The 22,991-nt window shown below is 37.5% G+C and overlaps 1 protein-coding gene across 7 annotated transcripts in view; it reads right to left on the bottom strand.

Annotated features, from left to right (window-relative positions):
• Positions 1 to 22,991, bottom strand: part of LOC124621853 (endophilin-A) — a 723,134-nt gene that overhangs the window by 69,577 nt on the left and 630,566 nt on the right. For 6 of the 7 annotated variants that reach the window (XM_047147301.1, XM_047147304.1, XM_047147306.1 and 3 more), the window contains one exon: positions 22,431 to 22,531. In XM_047147301.1, coding sequence (XP_047003257.1) covers positions 22,431 to 22,531 — 101 coding nt within the window. The remainder of the gene's footprint in view (positions 1 to 22,430; positions 22,532 to 22,991) is intronic. The other variant, XM_047147303.1, reaches the window with a different exon arrangement.

The following is a 22,991-nucleotide window of genomic DNA, read 5'->3' as shown; positions in this document are numbered from 1 at the left end:
ATATATATATAAAAAACAAAGATGGATATGTGCGTGTGTGCGAGTGTATACCTGTCCTTTTTTCCCCCTAAGGTAAGTCTTTCCGCTCCCGGGATTGGAATGACTCCTTACCCTCTCCCTTAAAACCCACTTCCTTTCGTCTTCCCCTCTCCTTCCCTCTTTCCTGATGAGGCAACAGTTTGTTGCGAAAGCTTGAATTTTGTGTGTATGTTTGTGTTTGTTTGTGTGTCTATCGACCTGCCAGCGCTTTTGTTCGGTAAGTCACCTCATCTTTGTTTTTATATATAATTTTTCCCACGTGGAATGTTTCCTTCCATTATATTGATATATATATATATATATAAAAAACAAAGATGCTGTAACTTACCAAACGAGAGAGCGTTGGTATGTTGATGAAGACAATAAATTTGGCTCTATCAGCATACCAATGTTCTCTCATTTGGTAAGTTACAGCATCGAAGATGCTGTGACTTACCAAACGAGAAAGTGCTGGTAGACAGACACAATAAAAGACACACAAACACACTCTATATATATATATATATATATATATATATATATATATATAGTGTTTGTGTGTATATATACACTCCTGGAAATTGAAATAAGAACACCGTGAATTCATTGTCCCAGGAAGGGGAAACTTTATTGACACATTCCTGGGGTCAGATACATCACATGATCACACTGACAGAACCACAGGCACATAGACACAGGCAACAGAGCATGCACAATGTCGGCACTAGTACAGTGTATATCCACCTTTCGCAGCAATGCAGGCTGCTATTCTCCCATGGAGACGATCGTAGAGATGCTGGATGTAGTCCTGTGGAACGGCTTGCCATGCCATTTCCACCTGGCGCCTCAGTTGGACCAGCGTTCCTGCTGGACGTGCAGACCGCGTGAGACGACGCTTCATCCAGTCCCAAACATGCTCAATGGGGGACAGATCCGGAGATCTTGCTGGCCAGGGTAGTTGACTTACACCTTCTAGAGCACGTTGGGTGGCACGGGATACATGCGGACGTGCATTGTCCTGTTGGAACAGCAAGTTCCCTTGCCGGTCTAGGAATGGTAGAACGATGGGTTCGATGACGGTTTGGATGTACCGTGCACTATTCAGTGTCCCCTCGACGATCACCAGTGGTGTACAGCCAGTGTAGGAGATCGCTCCCCACACCATGATGCCGGGTGCTGGCCCTGTGTGCCTCGGTCGTATGCAGTCCTGACTGTGGCGCTCACCTGCACGGCGCCAAACACGCATACGACCATCATTGGCACCAAGGCAGAAGCGACTCTCATCGCTGAAGACGACACGTCTCCATTCGTCCCTCCATTCATGCCTGTCGCGACACCACTGGAGGCGGGCTGCACGATGTTGGGGCGTGAGCGGAAGACGGCCTAACGGTGTGCGGGACCGTAGCCCAGCTTCATGGAGACGGTTGCAAATGGTCCTCGCCGATACCCCAGGAGCAACAGTGTCCCTAATTTGCTGGGAAGTGGCGGTGCGGTCCCCTACGGCACTGCGTAGGATCCTACGGTCTTGGCGTGCATCCGTGCGTCGCTGCGGTCCGGTCCCAGGTCGACGGGCACGTGCACCTTCCGCCGACCACTGGCGACAACATCGATGTACTGTGGAGACCTCACGCCCCACGTGTTGAGCAATTCGGCGGTACGTCCACCCGGCCTCCCGCATGCCCACTATACGCCCTCGCTCAAAGTCCGTCAACTGCACATACGGTTCACGTCCACGCTGTCGCGGCATGCTACCAGTGTTAAAGACTGCGATGGAGCTCCGTATGCCACGGCAAACTGGCTGACACTGACGGCGGCGGTGCACAAATGCTGCGCAGCTAGCGCCATTCGACGGCCAACACCGCGGTTCCTGGTGTGTCCGCTGTGCCGTGCGTGTGATAATTGCTTGTACAGCCCTCTCGCAGTGTCCGGAGCAAGTATGGTGGGTCTGACACACCGGTGTCAATGTGTTCTTTTTTCCATTTCCAGGAGTGTGTGTGTGTATATATATATATATATATATATATATATATATATATATATATATATATATATATATATATATATATGTGTGTGTGTGTGTGTGTGTGTGTGTGTGTGTGTGTGTGTGTGTGTGACGGAAGTCACACATTCTGGTAAGTTTGAATTCTATATATCACTAGCATTATTATGTTTTATGTGAATTTACAAGGGTTGAAAAATACACATTCAGTAGCCCAGAGTTCCTCCAGACTACAAACTACTATAAATAATGATACTAGTACAAAAAATAGTTCAAAGAATTAGAATAAAGAATAAAGTGTCATGAACACCTGGAGCTTATGATTGGAAACTAAAGGTTTAGTCCTCATGATTCCTAGATATAAGGAAACGAACACCAACACTGATTGAAATGTTCACATTTTACAGTTAAAGTAAAATAAAAAAAAAAAAGGTATAGCTAAATAATAAGAAAAAGGGTATTCGCTGTTATTGACAGAACGAGGTATACCATTGAAATATGAATTGTTATTATATGTGATATAAATGTACATAATGATTGTATATAAAATAACACGTGGGGGGGAATATGTAGTGCTTCGAGACTTTCTGTGTAAATTATAGAACCCTAGAACCACTTGGCCTTCTTCCATCTTGAACACATGATATTTTAAATAGAAGTGTGAGAGAGAAGAACCCAACCTACTGCGCATTGCATGTTTGTGTGTGCAGGTCTAAAAACAGTCACGAGCAAATTGTGGACACGGCGGCTGACAAGTACCTGCTGTACGATCCATAGAGTTTCAGTGTATGTGAAGAGAAGAACAAGGAGTGTTTATGTATTATTCTATACTTTTAGTGACTGTGACGATTGTTAAGGACAAATGAAGAAATGAGGTTAGACTTTCAAGTAATTCATGTGTTGGACTTGCTAGAAGCAAGACATGTTGATAAATTATGTGGTTGGCAAACCAACACTATTGTAGATGTATTTAATTGGGCCTAATGCAAGATGAATCGGTTGACTTGCAAACTTTTGAATATTTATGTGAGAAATTGTGAATTTGTTCTTTGTGGAAGATGAAATATACCAACACTAAACTAAAAGTATTCTGTAGGTATCTAGTTACTTCATGAATAGAGAGATAGATAGATAGATAGATAGATAGAGAGAGAGAGAGAGAGAGAGAGAGAGAGAGCATGTGGATGACACTGGACTGCTAACTGAAGATAATTTAAAAAAAAATCATGCACCTGAGTTTATATTTTAATCTCTATCTTCAGGTAACTGCACAGATATGGCACATACTGCCCAAGTGGCAATTTATAACGGAGGTGCTGATGCCGATTTTAATAAAACAGAAGAATTAGTGGCATTGTATCCACTTAAGGATATTGTGAAGTCATGATATTTGTCAGAAGTAGTTATATCAACTAACTATCAAGGCTAACAACAGATGAAGCTCTATGAATGGCTGGGAAACACGAAGTTGATTGCAAATGAGGCCAGCAAAACTGGCAATACATCAATGCTAAACTTTCACTGCATTATCCATCAAAAGGATTTATGTGCCAAGTCCCTCAAAATGGACCATGTCATGAAGGTAATTGTCAAAACAGTGAACTTTATTAAGACAAAAGGATTGAATCACTGTCAATTCTAAGAATTTCTGAGGTCTTTGGATTCAGAGCATGATAACATTTCATTTTATACGGAAGTAAGAAGGCTAACCCATGCGAAAATATTGAAAAGTGTGTTTGATTTGAAGAAAGCAATACAATCATTCTGTGAAAGCAAGTCAAACAGACTCTTGGAGTTTGAAGATAAATAATGGCTTTCTGACTTTCCATTCATGGTCAATATAACTGGCCATCTAAATGATGTTAATACTCAACTACAAGGAAAATATGAGCTGATTAATGTCATGAATGATCTTATTTCCACATTCCAAATGAAGCTTGGGCTTTGGGAACACACTTATAAACAAAAAACTTCCCACATTTTCCTACACTGTCAAAGTAATCAGACATCACACAGGTGGCAGCAATTAAATACAATTCTTTGATATCTGACTTTAAATATGAGTTCAAAAATGGGCTTCAAGATTTCAAGAAAGATTGTATACTTTTTTCTGTATTTGCTACGCCATTCTCCATAAACATGATTTCACTACTGGGACATTTACAAATGGAATGCTGCAAAATGCAACTTGATGCAACATATTTGGACAAGAAGAAATATCCAGCATTTTACAAACATTTTTTAAAAATCATTTCATTATTTGGAAACACTTACATGTGTTGACAGCTTTTTAGTCAGATGCATTACATCAGATCACAAATGTGAACATGAATTACTGATGTCCATCTAGAAAACTCTTTGCGTGTAGCAACAACTTCAGTTGACATCAGCACTGACTCATTGAGTTCAGTCAAACAAAGCCAGACATCCTACTAAGAATGTATTTCATTAAATTGTATAATAAATGTTCTTTCCTCAGATTTGTTTTATTTTCTTTAAAGAATAAATGAATATTTCTCGCTTTTTTTGGTTCACAAAACAAAAATTGGTAATGCAGCCTGCGTGATAACCCCCTCTCCAAAATCTGGCATGCATGCCGAAAAGGTTGGCCATCTTCGCTCGAGAGGCCCATAAATAGGTTGGCAAAGGAGAGTGCCATGCTGGTGCCCATGGCTGTACCATGGACTTGTTTATGTAAATGCCTTCAAACGAGTAGTAGTAGTAGTAGTAGTAGTAGTGTGTTAAGATAAAGTTAGTAAGGTATATGAGGAATGAGGTGGTGGGGTTTGAAATCTGAAGGACATATGGAGATTACCGAGCTGTCAACACCAGTGCATATCCACAATTTCTGCTCTGTACCGTGGTCTCCACGCATCATCACAGGATAGCGGTCCAAAGATAAGCCACATCAAGTTGAAACCAATCATGACATATGAATAAAAGTGTTTTTATGTAATCAAGATTGTTCTATATAATATTTCATTACTACTTACTTTAGCAATCTAACCAGAAAAATCCAGAGTAAATTAGCTATTTGTGACAGATGTCAGCATGTAAAAGTCAGTAATCAGACATGTAGGGGATTTGTACAAAACATAATTTTTTAAAAAAAAGCCAGATGGTGCTTCTAGGTTTGACTTGTTTGCATAGTTACCAAAAACAAAAGGGGATTTCAGTTATATTTTTCTTGTGGTAGATCTGTTCTCCATATTCATGAAATTGTATTCATTAAAGAAGTCAGCCAGTAAAAACATAATTATGAAGATTAGAAAAGATTATTTTCAGAATATAGTTACTCTGAAAGCCATTCTTTCTCATAATCGACCTCAGTTCAATTCTAAAACTTAGAAAAAATTTTGTAGAGGAAGAAAATATACGTAATTTGTTAATCTCTTCTTAGTAACCTACAATGAGGTATATGAAGAAGGCACAAAGACCAAGTAGGGCTTATTACAATAAGACCTTTATAATTGGATTGAATATGAACAGTTTACAACACCCATCAAGTGGTTTGTCCACATATGAAATCTTGTGTGATAATAAACCTGCTACTCTTATTAATGAGCTAATAGAGTATCCAGCATGCAAGGGTCTTACTACCAAGGAAACGAAAAAAATAGTTAGGAAGACAATGGAGCAACAGGAAAACATTAGAATGCAGAGACACAACAGGAAGTTAAAAGCGATACCATTTAAAACAGGTGATCTCATTCTTGTGAAAACTAATGGAAACTGTTGGGCACAGTAGACCATTTGAAATTTTGGAAACTCCTCATCAAAATACTTATAGGCTAATTTACCCAAAATAAAGGAAGTTGTTTTGACTGAGAAATATAACACAATTGAAACAATATGAAAAAGCAACCAATGCAGGCTGCTAAACTCGACTAGAGTAGTGATTGTAAGACTTCTATATGTATTGATTTTCTCCTTTCTCGTAACTAAAAAATTTTTTCCCTTAGGGAGGTATACTTGCATTGCATGTTATGCATGTGGCAAACACAAGTGCCCCATCCATGTGGCATTTACTTCTGTACTTCTATTTCCTGTGTCACATTTTCTCTTTCTTTCCCTTAGTGCTGTTGTGTAAGGTGAAAAATAATTATGTTCATTAGTCGTGAGATATTAGAGTGAAAGTATGAGAAAGTATGAGAAAGTATGAGAAAAGATCTACATTGAGACTCTGTGTTTACATTGGGTAATTTGTTCATCTACCTTAACTTACATAAACATATCCCCTGATATTACCATGTAAACATGTATACTGCTACACCGTGGTCACAAAGGTGATAGTGTAATACACATGTTATGTTTTCTTCTCCATGTCTTCAAGGCTTTTCATTACTAACATTATTATGTACAACATATAACACTGGTCATTCCTATTTCACGCATGTATGAATAACTTTATTGCCAATTTTCATTTACATGGTATATATGAATTTCACAGATTGTGCAACCCTCACAGTCATACTGGTCTACTTCCACTCTGAAAGGTATATAACAAGCTATGAATTTTCATATGACCACGTGCCTTTCAAGTGAGAGTGACAGATACACATCCTGTACTACCTATTGAATTGTTTACATACTTATCACTCTTTTACCTTACAAACGTCACTTATGTGGCAAAACATACACAAACCAATCGTTTTGTCATTACCTAATGTCACTTATACATACACATACATATAATACCATTACACTAGGATCTCTCTCTCTCTCTCTCTCTCTCTCTCTCTCTCTCTCTCTCTCTCTCTCTCTCTGTGTGTGTGTGTGTGTGTGTGTGTGTGTGTCATCATTTATGAAACAATAAGTACTTATACAAATTGCCTAACATGCATGTGCAAAAGCCGTATCACACTTGCATTACGTGCCTCCTTCAGACTAACTTGATGCTTGCCTTATTCACTTGTATATTTCCTTTCACATGAAGGAACTCTTACACAGATTTACACAGAATACTAGTACTATGTATAACACATTCACTTCCTTTTAACACTGTGAGATCAATGACTCACTTAACTACACCCCTGTATTAAGGTAAATTTTTTAAGTCATACGCATACTACACCAGTGCGTTTACACATCTTGCTCATTCACTACTTCTATCTTATTTGATTCATATTTATTCCTTAATTTATTTAGTGTTATTTTATGAAGAAACAGGTCTGCAGTGTTACATTTTTCTGCAATATCTTTCCAGTGATATATCATCAGTTTCTATGTTGAATGTGACTACTCAGACATTCTATATGCATGATCTATAAACTACCATACTACATTGCTAATATGCATACACACACTGTAATATTACAAATGGTTATGTGCTACTCTGTCAATACTCATTATTTTTGTAACATAGTCACACAATAGATCCAATGCCCTGTTCCTCTCCCCACATTTACCATTGTCATTTCCATAACTAGAGCATGTAAATTACACATTCACAGTAAACAGCAATCTAACACTATGTGAAGATAAGCATCTCCACCATTTCTACACTTACTGTTTTGTACACACTTTATGATTGCTATCTCACAGCCATTTGGCCACAGACTTCACATACGTAAACTTGAGAGGAGTACAAGTTATCAGGTTTCTTCCTTTTACCTACAACAGTTATTACAAAAAAATTGAAACCTTTGTTTTCACCTATTTACAACCCTACACACACAAGGAATTACACAAGCCTTGTGGATGATGTTACTCAATATTTTCTTTGCTGACTTGTCACTGAATTCAGAATTGTCTCACTACTCCTTAATTGGTAAAATATATTCCGTCCATATGTAAATTTACATTATGAGCATATTTATTATGAGGGGATGTCTTTTGACATTATGCCTGGCCTTTTCATACCTTAGCTATGTAATAGTTAACTTACTACCCTTTGAATGAAGCAGTCCTCATTTATACTTCGAGCAGTAGTTGTCAGAGCCATCTCTGAATGCAGCAGTCCTCGCTTACATTTGGAACATTATTCATCACACTCATCTTGTAATGCAGTACTTCATGTTTAAATTTTCTAACTTACACTCTTTCAATAATACTCACAACCAATACTTCTAGAGACTGGAATTATTTCAAAGATGTTTTCCTCACATTAGTCCCCATCAATTCCAAAATGCTCATTGACACATAAGATGCTTTCCATGTAGCCTCTTACCTATTCCAAGACAATGACCCCCCCCCCCCCCCCCAACATCAATCACTTCATGAATTTACACACACACACACACACACACACACACACACACACACACACACACACACACACACACACAAATTCTTGTTGATTTATATGACAAAAATTTAGCTGAAAGCTAATCTACACACTAGACCGTTAAAAATACTTTCCAAGAAATCATGAACTAAATCACTCACTATACGCACTATGTAGATGGAATGTATGTTTTTCAACTACTAATAAATTAACATGCAACTGTAATATTATGAAGCAAATGTGTCCAATACATGCCAGAGCATTTATACATACAATTTTAACTTAAAAAACGAAGAGGTGATTGTACAAGGATGAAATTCCTCAGACTAAGATTGTTTTGTCGATATACAATGTCCTAACGGGAAGGTTACTGTGGCTACTACGCATGACTTTTCACAGTTATAAAAATTTGTGATTACTAACATGCCATTTCCATTTGTCACTACACTGGCTTTTGCTATTGTGTGATACGGTCAAACTTGAGATGAGAACACTAAATGATTCATAGTTCTGTTTTATTTGTGACCGATTGATTTGACAGGTAGTTTTGTGTGTTTACTGTAAAAACTGACATACTACTCACACTGCCATGTTGTTCGTACAAATAAATATGGTGACTAAATAATTTTGACACACAAGGATTTATAATAAAAAAATCAAGTAGTTAATCATTCTGCTCATTATGCATACTTATTTGCAAACCACATCCAAAGAACAAAGAGACCTGCACAATTCAGTTGCATACTTATTTATTAAGCAAAATTGTTAGTTGCTGCAAGTAGAAGCCTTGCTTTGTTGTTGCTCCACAGTTTTCATAGTTTTGACTGAGATTAACTGATACTGCAGTGTTTACCATCAGCATGCCACTGTAGAAGTTGTCATCATAGAACGAGCTAAGTAAACTTGGATATTTATTTATATGACACAGCCAATTTCCAAAACTTCCTTTGTGTGAGACGGCATATGCCAAATTCTTAAGCACATTTGAAATTCTAGATTCTAATATTTTACTGTTTGTATTGCTTCTGTGTAACCATTCGCTGATTGTGTCGGTTCTCTAATGTATCTTCATGTATTATGAAATTTCAAACATTTGTGAGTGCCATGACAGACTCATACTACTATTGTCAGCTGTATGCCTAAACTTAAACATTTCTCTTTCAGAAATTTCTTATAACAGCAGCCATACCCTCATTCAAAAACAATCATTTCCTAATTTCATTGTATAATTACTTGATAAACAGGCTTATTTTGATACTTTCTTGATGTTTACAAAAGCATAATTTTGAAAATTTTTTAAGCTATGTGTGTCGCAAATCAGCATTTGTGATTTACAGTTGCAGTCAAGAATAGTTCACATTGAATTTCAGAGTATATCAATGTGAATAAACATACATTTTTGAGATTTTTCAGAAGTTATTATTGTGTGCATAAGCTACTTCACTGTGAGTAGCACGTCAATGGTATGTCTAGTCATCCTTTATAGGGTAGTGGGGATCACAGAGAACTCAGAAGGTTATACTGATAACCTTAACCAACAACTCTAGGTGCTGCCTTTCACTGAAACTGAAGCTGAGTCTGAGTCAGTGAGACACTCTTCATCTGTTTGTCCTGCGTCCAGAGAAGGAAAACGCAAAAGGTAGGGGTCTATTAATCATTGGCAGTTCAAACATATGGCGAATAATGGTAACTCTTAGGGAAATGGCAGCAAGGGACCGGAAGGATCAACAGGCACATTCAATGTGAATGCCTGGGAGCATCATTCAATATGTGAAGAGCTATTCTGGTAGCCATTGACGGAACAGAGTGCAACCAACTGCAGATTGTGGTACACACTGTAACAAACGATGCCTGTCGTCTGGGCTCAGAGGTCATACTTGAATCATTCCAGCAACTAGCAGAGAAGTTGAGAAGTCCTGCCTTGCACATGGATTTTCAACGAAGATCACAATATGCAGCATTGTCCCCAAAACTGATTGCGGTCCCCTGGTTCTGAATCGAGTCAAAGGACTGAACCGCAAACTCTGAAGGTTCTATGACAAGCTAGTAAGTGACTTCCTGGACCTGTACCATATGTATGAGAACTGTAGCTTCCCACTAAATGGGTCATGTGTGCACTACACATCAAAGGGTGCTACCCAAGTAGCTGACTTTGAGTGGGTTGTACACAAGGGTCATTTGGATTAGGTAACTCTCCATCCAATCCACATAATGACAGCTGTAGGAGACCAAAAAGTATTAGCATAAGATACAAAGGAATGCCCCTCATGGGTGAAAGTATTAAAATCCTAGTAGTTAACTGCCAAATCATTCGCAACTAAATGTCAGAGTGTGAAGTGCTCCTAAAAAGCAGTGAAGCTCACATAATACAATGTACAGAAATTGATAAGTATATATCGAAAGGACAGGCTTAGGGGAATTGGAGGCAGTGAATTTGTCACAGTAGAGAAGTTACTCAAATTCACCAAGATTTGAAATTAAAGCTGCATATGAGACTGGGCAGAACTCAAGAGGTGTGCATAAAATTGTAATTAGATCCTTCTATTGACCACCACACTCACCTCTTGATGCAACCGCAAACTTTAGAGAAAATGTCAGTTCACTTGTAAGTATGTTCCCTGATCATACTGTGATCACTGGAGATTTTAATCACTCAACAATAAATGGGGAAAATCATACTTATATTAGTGGGAGGCATGACAAGATATCCTGGAAATCATTAATAAATGCCTTCAGTGAAAACTACCTAGAACAAATGGTTCAGAACTTCACTTGTGATAGGAATATTTTAGATCTAATGACAACAAATAAACCTAACCTCTTCGAGATGTCCATATCAAAAATGGTCTCAGTAACCATGTACAGGGGTGACAACAATTATACAAAACAGGTGGAAAGATATATATTTTCAGTAAACAATATAAAAAAAGCAGTAGTGTCCTGTCTCAATGAGGAACTTCAAACTTTGACAGTTGACCATGCACCAGATAGATATGTACCTAGTAGAACAGTTCACAATGGGAGGGACTCTCCATCATATAAGCAGAGGGCTATAGACAGAGAGATGCTAAATGAAAAACATTTAGCTTGAAGAGAGCAAAGAGTGAAGCCTTCAATGGCTACTGTGGCAGAATTTTGTCTAATAATCTTTCATAAACTCCCAAATGAATTCTGGTCATATGTGAAGACTGTTAACGGCATCAAAGTTAGTGTCCATCAGCCACGGATGAGACAGAACTGGAACTGAGGGTAGTAAAGCAAAAGCTGAAATGCTTAACTCTATTTTCAAATGTTCCTTTACAAAGGAAACACTCAAAGAACAGCCCCAATTTAATCCTAATGATGACTGAAATATATATTAGTGGCCATGGCATCAAGAAACAGCTGAAATCATAAAAACTGAACAAAGCTACAGAGCCCAATGGAATCATTATTTGATTCTATACTGAATTTGTGACTGATTTAGCCCCTCTTTCAACTCTAAGCTCTCATATATCCCTTGAACAAGAAGTCTTTTCCATTAGTTGGAAGGAAGCACAGGTCACACCAATTTATCATTGACATCTATTTGTTACTCAAGCTGCAACATGGTTGCAAATAAAACAGTGGCCCACATATAGAATAAATTTCCCTTACTTTATGTCTATGGTCACAAATTTTTTGTCATCAGACTACCAGTTTCGGTCTATAATAACCATCTTCCAATCTGTTTTATAAAAACATGTCCTGATGTACTGCAGCCATAGTTGCATCGTCAAATGTTATACACAAAATCAGCATTGTCAAATATATGTAAATAAAAGCATATGCAAGAGTCATCTTGTCAGCAGCACTACTGTTCGAAACAAACTGCCGTACAGTAGCCACAAGATGTTTGTCGCTACTGTACTTGTGGCTACTGTAAGGCAGTTTGTTTTGAACAGTAGTGCTGCTAACAATATGACTCCTGCATATCCTATATATGCTATATATTTGACAATATTGGTGCTGATTTTGTGTTTCACATTTGATGACGCCACTCTGGCTGCAGTACATCAGGACATGTTTTTATAGAACAGATCTGAAGATGGTCATTATAGACCAAAACCAGTAGTCTCATGACAAAATATTTGTGGCCATAGATGTAAAGTAAAGGAAATATATTTGTTATACAATCAAAGAACATATTCTGAGCTCGAACATAATGAAGTACTGCAAACAGAATAGCCCCCTCCATGCCAACCAGCATGGATTCCAAAAACACTGATAATGTGAAACCCAACTAGCACTATTACCACAAGACCTGCAGAAAGCCTTGGATCCAGGCAGTCAGGTAGATGCTGTATTTTTTTGATTTCTGAAAAGCATTTGACTCAATACCACATCTACACTTGTTATCAAAAATATGGTCATAAGGGGTATCATGTAAAATCTGTGACTGGATTCAGGATTTTGGGACAGGGAGAACATTGCATGTTATCTTGGATGGGGAGTCATCAACAGATGTAGAAGTAACTTCAGATGTGCCCCAGGGGAGCACGTTGGGAACCTTGCTGTTCACATTGTATGTTAATGACCTTGCACACAGTATTAATAGTCACCTAAAACTTTCTGCAGACAATGCACTTATCTACAATGAAGCCCTATCTGAAAGAAGCTGCATAAATATTCAGTCAGATCTTGGTAAGATTTAAACATGGTGCAAAAATTGGCAATTTGATTTAAATGTTCGGAAATGCAAAATTGTGCACTTCACAAAACAAAAAAATATAGTATCCTGAAACTATGATATCAATGAGTAACAGTTGGAATCAGCCAACTCCTACAAATACCTGGGTGTAACACTTTGTAGCGATATGAAATGAATTGCTCACATAGCTTCAGTCACAGATAAAGCAGGTGGTACACTTTGATTTATTGGTAGAAAGCTGAGGAAGTGCAATCACCCTACAGAGAAGACTGCTTACAAATCACTCATGTGACCCATTCTAGAATACTCCTCAAGCATATGAGACCCATTTCAAATAGGACGAACAGAGGATATTGAACATGCACAGAGAAGAGCAGCATGAATGGTCACAGATTTGTTTGGACTGTGGGAGAGAGTTGTAGAGATACTGAAGAAAGTGAACTGGCAGACTCTTGAAGATAGATGTCAACTAACTCGGGAAAGCCTACTTATGAAGCTTCAAGAACTGGCTTTAAATCGTGACTCTAGAAACATACCACAACCCTCTATATATCACTCCTGTTGGGACTGTGAGGACAAGATATGATTAATTACAGCACACAAGGAGGAATTTAAACAACCATTTTCCCCACACTCATATGTGAATGGGATGGTAAAAAACCCTAATACTCATACGGTGGAATGTACCCTTTGCCATACACTTCACAATGGTTCACAGAGTATAGATACAGATTACTTGAATCCAATTTGGCACACTGATATAAAAAAATGCACAGATCTTGTTACTTATTTGCCTAAACATCTGACTGACAGAAAATATTATATTGTATCACTGATACACGCACACACACATTCGCATGCCATGTACAGTTTTTCCAAATGAATAATAATTTTCTATTTTAATTCATGTGGCTGTGTGCCACCAGAAGTCCACTATATCTGACTCATAAAGAATTAATGATAGTATCCTTAGACTGTTTGCCGATGATGCTGTAGTCTACAGGAAAGTAGTATCACATGAAAGTTGTGAACAAATAAATGAGGATTTGCAGAAAATAAATGCGTGGTGTAATGACTGGCAGTTATCTCTCAACATTAGTAAGTGTAACCTACTGCGTATAACAAGGCAAAAATCCCCATTAATGTATGAGTACAAAATAAATGATCAGTCTTTGGAAGCAGTAACATCAGTCAAGTACCTGGGTGTGACTATTTGAAACGATCTCAAATGGAATGATCAGATTAAACAAGTAACAGGTAAGGCAAACTCTAGATTGCGGCGTATTGGTAGAATCCTGAAGCGATGCAGTCCTTCAACAAAGGAAATAGCTTACAATACGTTAGTTCGTCCAGTCTTAGAGTATTGTTTATCTTTATGGGAACCTTACCAGTTGGGTCTGATTCAAGAGATTGAGAAGGTCCAAAGAGGAGCGGCAAGATTCGTGACTGGTACATTTAGCCATCGCGAGAGTGTTACAAACCTCATAGGAAGTTTGAAGTGGGACACACTTGCAGATAGACGACGCGCTAAACGAAGGGGCTGCTCACTAAATTCCGAAATCAAATTTTCACCAAGGATGTAGAGCATATATTATTACCACCAACTTTCAAATCGTGTAATGATCATCACTCAAAGATAAGGGAAATAAGAGCTCGTACTGAGGCATTCAGACAGTCGTTTTCCCCTCACGTGATCCGTGAGTGGAATAGAGGGGGGAGGGGGGGGGGGGGGGAATATGACTTTGATGCAAATTGTGCCCTCCGCCACACACCGCTTGGTGGCTAGCGGAGTATATATGTAGATGTAGATGTAGATAAACATTGATTGTTTGTCAAACTTTTTTCTTTATTAACCTTAGCTGTGCTCTGATTAGACACTTGGCAATGATGACAATTGATAATATCTTAGACTACCTGATGGGTTAAGGTGGAACTGCCTGACTGAAGTCGTGTGTGAGAAATGGGACACAAGATGGTGAAACTTCACGTACTTGAGTTTCGGAGCTGTTCGCAAGATTATCTAGCAAGATTATCTAATGAAAGGCAGACATATGGGAGGTATTTACAAAAATTTTATATATTAAAACAAATAGATATATTAATAGGTTACTTATTATCACTATTTTGCCACACATCCAGAGACTTCTGAAATATGGAGTTTTGTAACAAATATCCCATTTCTGCTCTATGCACGGCTCGGCAGTCTCTCATATAAGTCTTGTGTGCAATCTTCTGGAGGGGGTGGGTTATGAATACATCATGATGTATCGTCACTCATGATACGCATGATTTCAGAGATCGCACATCCCTACAGTTCACAGACCAACTTATAGAGGCCACCTGAGTCAGCCCCCTGGTGCACTCTGGTGAGCTACTAAAGAAACAGGATTATTTAAGCAATCGCAAACGAGTGCTCAGCCTATTTTGTAACCTGTATTACTGTTGTCCAGTCAATAAGTTCAGTGCTATGCCCAACCTGCACTTTGCTGTATCTTACGTGTTGCTCTATAAAGTACTATGTTCCATAAATTGTGTTTGTTCTTGCTATAGGACTTAGATACCGCATGAATCTGAGAATATGTCGTGACACAACATTACCTGAAAACAACTTTCAACATTATTTGTCAATACATCTGTTACAGTACTTTCAGTAACGTGGTTAACAAGTCATGTTTAAGTGCATTCAAAATGAGCAGTCAATATAATTACAAAATTAATCAATGATGATATCACATGGTCTTTGTAACAACATCAACATCAACAATAATGAACTTTGTAATGTTTCCACTGTAAAAAGCATCTATTCAGTGAAAAGTGTGAGTACTATGAATTACTGTTATTATTTTGAAGTAAATTACCTACATTCCTACAATTATCGCAAGTCTTTATCAGTAAAAGTAATTCTGTATAATTTTACATACTATATGTATACAACTGATGAAGGCATTAGCAGAAGTGATGGGGCTTGTACTGTTATTAATTAATATGTGCTTGATTTACACAAACTTAAAAATCATTAACTGTAAATTCACAAAAGTTATATTTCTAATTATGTATCCTGTGTATTGTTCTGTTATAATGTTATTTAAACATGTCGTTGAAGACATGAGTAGTCAGCGTTGCATCCATTTTTGTGATGTCCACTATGTGCTTGTCCTGTCACAACTTGAGTGTTGTAATAAATAGCTAAAATTACACTTTAGTGAGTTGACTTTGTTATTCAGTAGAACCTATGCTGCAAAAAAGTTCTGATATTGCAAAAAAGAAATCACAGCTCATGTTTAAATGTAAAGGACATTATTTCACTGAGTTACATCACCCACAAATGATCTGCAGAAATTAAGTTAGGTATTGAAGCATACTCGTAACAGAACAGTAGTATTTCAACAGCCTTCTGTAGATTTTAATGACAATATTATGAAAATGATAGATTGCTACTCACCATATAGTGGAGATGCTGAGTTGCAGATAGGCACAGCAAAAGGACTATTTAACAAGTAAGCTTTCAGCCAAAAGGTCTTCTTCTGAATTAGAAAATATACACACATTCATGCAAACACAATTCACACAGACATTACCACTGACGGTGACATGAGACAGTGGTTATGTGTATGTGAATTGCATTTGCATGAATGTGTATGTATGTTTTCTAATTCAGAAGGCCTTTTGGCTGTAAGCTTACTTATTTAGCAGTTCTTTAGTAGTACCTGTCTGCAACTCAGCATCTCCACTATATGGTGAGTAGCAATCTATACCCTTCATAACAGTGTCATCATTTTATCCTGGATTTTTCATTGTTTGATGAGTAGATTTGTGTACACCCATGTATGCAGTAAAGTTGCTACAGTTACGTTGTCTGTGTACTCCCTTCACTTTCTGTTTTAGGATCTTTACCAGTATGTTTCAGTATAGTGATGTAAATCAAGTAGGGTGATTCAGTTTTTACTTTTTACTTCAGCATTGACAAAGCCTTCATTATTTTTTTTGAACCTGTAAACATACAGTGTCTTTCACTTTATATGTAAAAGACTACTGAAAATAGACACAAAATCTGAAATACATCCTGTACTTTGAAGAAAAATAAATAAGTTGTAGTGGTGGTACTATCTTAAATGAAATATAGACTATCAAATACACCAGTGTTTCTCAAAACTGCAACACCAGGAATGACATATGTGATTGAAACGAATTTTGATTAGGAACATAACAAAACACAAATGATTAGGGTTAAAGAACTGGACAAAACCTGTGCCTTATATTCTTGCATGCTGCAATCACAGGTTCTGGTTATTTGTCAACCATATGCTAGCTGTGTTGAATGGGTGACATGTCAAGCAAAGTTGTAGATACAAGTGAAGCAGTGGTGCCAACTGCTCTTCAAATGAGGCTTGAAAATTTCCCACCACACATACCTTACATGGTCATGATAAAATACAGTTTGTAGAAATGAGTGAAGGGAGGCAGCATGGTGCAATTCAAAGCCTCCAAAAACAGCACTGATTCATATGTATTCAATATACAGGAATCACTATAACATGTTGTATCAATGGCACTTCACTTCAAACAATGTGTGTTTGTCTGCTAAGCCACTCAACAATTAAGGCTGCCATACTGCAGTCAGCACAGTAGCAGCAAACACTTCTTTGTCCATCATTGCAGGATGTTTAAAACACAACAGGTCAGAAATCATTATGTTTGCTTTGCCATTCAGCATGTCAGTACTGGCATTCATGTGTCTAGTATAATCTGAAAAGATTGAGGTTTCTAAACAATGGAAACTTACAAAATGCAAAGATACATGTGCTCCAATTTGTGCTGTATCAGACAATGAAAAACCATCAATACAGATGCATGGTCTGTTGTGGTTGTGTGAACAAAGATACAGTCAGCCTGAGCAGTAGTTACATTACATGGTCCAGTACCAGTTCATTGCTGCATACAACTCTGTTGTATTCACCTGTTGCCATAGCAGTGTCTCGTGTACCAGTCAAAATTATATGGTGTGGTACACACACTTATCTGAGATAAGTTCTTCTACCCTGTTTGAACTCGCTCACATGTTGATATTGAGCTTTAACACTTGCATTCCACTTTGTTAGATGGCTCTTCAGGCCTGACCTTTCCAGTCACACAAGCTAATGCATATTTGTGCACAATCTCTCTGCAACCTTTATCAGCTGTTGCTACTGCTCTGGTCTAAACATCCTCAGGGCAACTCTTTCTGGATACTGCAGTTTCCACTAATTTTAGTGCACACAGAAAAAAATTTATCTTACATCAAACTACAGTTGTAAGGGCAAAGGTCTACTTGAAAGAAACTTCTGCTTTAGAACGAAATAGGAAATTCATCTGAAACTTCCACCTCTCGTGATACTCCAGAATAGGAGTGATACCAACAATTAAATGCTAACAGCAACAAAGATTTGTAATTTTGAAAAGTTAGAAGTGGTAAAAAGCGCAGCTAGTATGTTAAATATAGCAGAGATAACTGGCATGGAGAGAAGCAACTGAGGGAAGAAGCAATTAGAGAGAGAGAGATACACAAGAGAGAGAGAGAGAGAGAGAGAGAGAGAGAGAGAATGACAAAATAATACAAGTGAAAAAATGCAAAAACAAGAGCAAAAACAAAAGGATGAGGAAAAGATGAAGCAGATTGCAGATTGCTTTCCTTTTGACATAATAGTTCTTTCCGGTGATGGAGCAGGAGTCTTTAGAAGTAGTGCAAGGTTTTCTGTGGATGGTGGTGACAGGGATATAAATCACATGCTGTGGGAGTGGTTATAAAAGATCCTTCAAGGGCAGCAACCATGTTGAGGAGATTCAGGGGATGAGAAGAAGCTACAACAAAGGTGTGAAGAGAACAGTGTGCTCTGTTGACAAAATTGTGGCCCATCCCTTGCACATATTTGGTTGAGGAGATTCAGGGGATGAGAAGAAGCTACAACAAAGGTGTGAAGAGAACAGTGTGCTCTGTTGACAAAATTGTGGCCCATCCCTTGCACATATTTGGTTAAGGCATTCAAGGCAATGAAAGAATTGTGTGATGAAAGATACAGTCTTTTCTTAAGGCAATAATCCTCTCAACATCATGTCACCTAGCATAACTTTGTTACTATCTTCCAGAACAGCAGATGCACAAAAGTGGCGTTAAACTCTCATTGAACTGTTTCTCAAACTATTTCACATATGCAGCATTTATTCTTACCTTTATGGACACTGAGTTCCTACACTATACGTTACACTTTCTCCTTAATCAAATTCAGTACCTAGTTCATGCAGTAACACATGATTACACCTTACTATTTTGAATACTAAAAACTCTGCCCTCAAGAAAAAAGACATTACTATTATAATTAAGCTCTAATTTTCTGATCTTTCCAAAAGATGACTTCTTGCAATAATTATTTCTGTTACAAGCTTCCACATATTGCAAGTTCTCACAATCTTCTGTAGCAGTACTGCGTACATAAAAAATACATGGAATTGTAACGGTTTTAACATTGTTAACCTTACTGTATCTCATATGACACTCAAAAATAAACTACAAATCCAGTGAACTAAAATTCAACAATCATCACTACAAGAGAGCACAAATACACAGACAGCCAAAAGGAATGATTTTTTGTATGCTGTATGACATTAATGTAACTCACAATTATGAAGTATGTGTCTACGACAATCATAGTTAACCAAACACTGGAGACCATACAGCTGAATCAAGACTGTACAAAGTTGGTTGCTGACAACTTGATTCAACTGTATTTGCCCCTTTTAGAAACTTCAATTTTAATCTATGACCTTCATTTTTTAATATGATACTCAGACAATGTCCCTTGAAGTTCCGGATAATTCTACATCACATTATAACCTAGTTACTTTCACTGCTCTGAATTATATTAGCTAAAGGTTTTATTTTTAATATAAATAAATTTTAACATCAAATGTAATAAAAAGACAAAATAATAATATTACAAATTTAGCTGTTGTATTTAAAGAGATATGTATATAATCAGCATGAAGTTATAATTTGTTGTTTAGTAAAGGCACTTAAAACCAAATGTGTGTCATTTTATCATTCAACATATATTTCAGCAAACGAAAAATCTATGTTTCTCTCAACAATGGCATCCTTCGCATAGTCTTCCTGTCAATTCCTCTTTCCGCTAACACATTCAGAAAGTCCTGGCAGTGTGTACATCAGTATGGAACTCAGATCATCTTTTTGTTCAGTGTAAGCTATTTACCAGCCATTACATTGGTCATAACCATTAGTTCTCTGCTCTGTGAGATGGTTCTTGTTACCTCAGCTTTTGCAGTCAATCACTTCTTCCTTCAGGTTCTTTTGCAGTCAATCACTTCTTCCTTCAGGTTGTTTACTTACGTCCAATAAAAGACTGCCTAGGATATAGTCATCTTTCATTTCCTTCTCTTCTGCTCCTCTCTATATGCCCTGTGATGGTATTTACAGTTTTGTCGTACTTTCTCCATAAGTGACTTTTCCAATTTCTTTTAATACATTCAATTTCATCCAGTAATTGCTTCTTTGTTCCTACTCTCCTCAACACCTCTGTTTGTCACTTTGTTTCCCCCATTTTATTTTTTCAGTTGTCTACTATGACTACATTTCGCAAGTCTTCAACTACTTGGTACCTTTTTTTCTCATGATCCAACTTTCCGCACAGGGCTGTAAAACACTTCAGACACTTCAGTAATTTTTGCTTTAATCCCATTTCCACACTGCTACAGAAAATCCTCCTCTTCTTAAAGGTTGCTGATTTTTCCATTACTATTCCCTGTGCTGCACTTCCCACCTCCCCCCCCCCCCCCCCCAAAAAATACTTCCTATTGTATTTACAAAATTCTAAAATCTGGCATATAATCTAGTTCATCTCCAATTAGCCTAATTTTTACTCTTTCATCTGCTCCTACTGTCATTATTTTCATTTTTTATATTGATTTTCATTCCATAATATTTCTTGGTAGCTTTGATTTCCTCTAAAATTTCTTTGAGCTCTTTCCATCCCTGGCTACGAAAACCTTATCCTCTGCATATCTCAAATACCTTATTCTTCAACCAGTGATTTTTAACCCTTGACCCTTAATAAACAGTGCTCAATCATATATATTGAATAGTGTACATAATACACAACAACCTAATCTTACACCCTTTCCTTATTGTATCCTGTTGTTCTCAGCTCCTTTCAGTCTCAACTGTTCCTGTTGTGAGCATCCACAGAAAGTGGATGGAGGACTGTAAAGCTACATGTAGGCGACAAAATGTTGGCAGCCCATGTCTCGTCACAGAACGTGGAGGCTGAAGGCTCTCCCTCACCATAAAGCAGGACACGTGCCTCTGGAAAACTACCCCACAGTACAATCCCTATGCATTCCCATCTTTTTCCAATGACATCATCAATTATGACTGCAGTGGGCATGGGAGGATCACTGTAAGTTAATGGAAACCTGTTACTTGGTCAGATTCACCATCTTTGTCTGGATACGGAGTCATCTGGGAGAACAGCTGCTCACAACACATACCATGTCATGAATGCAGGTTGGTGGGCAGTATTATGATGTATGGGACATTCACTTCTTCCACAGGACTATGGTAATAATTGAGGGCACCACAACAGTTGTGGACTACATTAACATTACTGCAGACCACTTGCATCTTTTCATGCATGATGTCTTCCCCAATGGTAATGGCATCTTCCAGCAGGATAATGTTCATGTTGCAAGGTCAGAATCATGCTACAATGGTTTAAAGAGCAAGATAGTGAACTCACGTTGATGTCTTGACCACCAAATTTGCCTCATATGGACCCAATTAACTCTTCTGGGATGTTATTCGGGCACCATCTCCATGCCCACAAATCATCTGCCAATATTTATGAGAATTTCACAAGGTGTGTGTAGACATGTTATGCCACATATCTCCACAACTTACCAAGGACTTGCTGAATCCATGCCACACAGAGTCATTCCTACATTGTGTTCCAAAGGTAGACCAATACAATATTAACCACATGGTCATAATGTTTTGACCCATCAGTGCCTGTATGCAATCTTTTGTTTACAAAATATAACATTATCTTGGCAGCATGAAAAATGAAGCTGACAGTTTCATGCTCACTGCATTTTCTGATCCACTGTTTCTTTGTCAATGGGATCATCAATGGAGTCAGGAAATCCTCTGTCAATCCCTTAGAGTCATCTTATATTTCTTCACTCAAGCACTTCAATATTTCCCCTGGGGTCATATATGTTCTCATTTTTTTACTTTTCATTTGTCGGTATTAAGTTTGTAACAAAGTAAAATGAAGGAACCTCCAAATCCAAACAGTATGTTATAACTTTTCTGTAACTTAGTTAACAATTAATTATTGCTTAATAATGTTAGAAAAGTTTCTAATTTTTTAGTAGTAGTAATAATAACAGACAAAGAATAAGTTATAAAGCACAATATTAATCAGTAATAAGGACTTATAAATTACTTGCAAAACTAAAATAGTACTTACATCATTCTCTAACAAATTGTGCATTCCAACTTGAGCAAGTTGGAGTGATTCTGCAAATTTTTCTTCTGACATCTTTATTTCCTCATCTGTAATGTGAGACCCTATAGAGTAAGGATGAGTTGAAAATAAAAAAAAACAATATTTCAATAGTTTTCTCATATTAATAAACAGAAGTAAAGAAATTGAATATTAAAACAGAAGCAATGAAGTGACTTGTTGGTAGTTATATTACTGGTTCTTTCTCTACTTATACATCATTCAACATAACCGGAACACACTTTAGCTAACAGCTTTTTTATTCATACAAAGCATAATGCTATATAAAGATTAACAAATCATTGCATTTTCAGACTGCAAGCATTAATGCTCCTGCACAAATACAAACCTAAATCAGGCATGCCAGCTTCCTTACCACTGTTTTTAGGACTCTTAATTACTGGCCATCATCAACACTTTGTTCAGTGACAACTAACTGACCAAACTTGTCTGTAACACAAATAGAATGGAATCCCCATTGGGAAGTATAGAATTATTCTTAGTATGCAAAGCATGCATGGCAAG

Source organism: Schistocerca americana, chromosome 7 (genome assembly GCF_021461395.2).
Source record: "Schistocerca americana isolate TAMUIC-IGC-003095 chromosome 7, iqSchAmer2.1, whole genome shotgun sequence".
NCBI lineage: Eukaryota > Metazoa > Arthropoda > Insecta > Orthoptera > Acrididae > Schistocerca > Schistocerca americana.
Note: the sequence above shows the minus strand (reverse complement) of the source record. Positions and strands in the feature narration are given on the sequence as shown.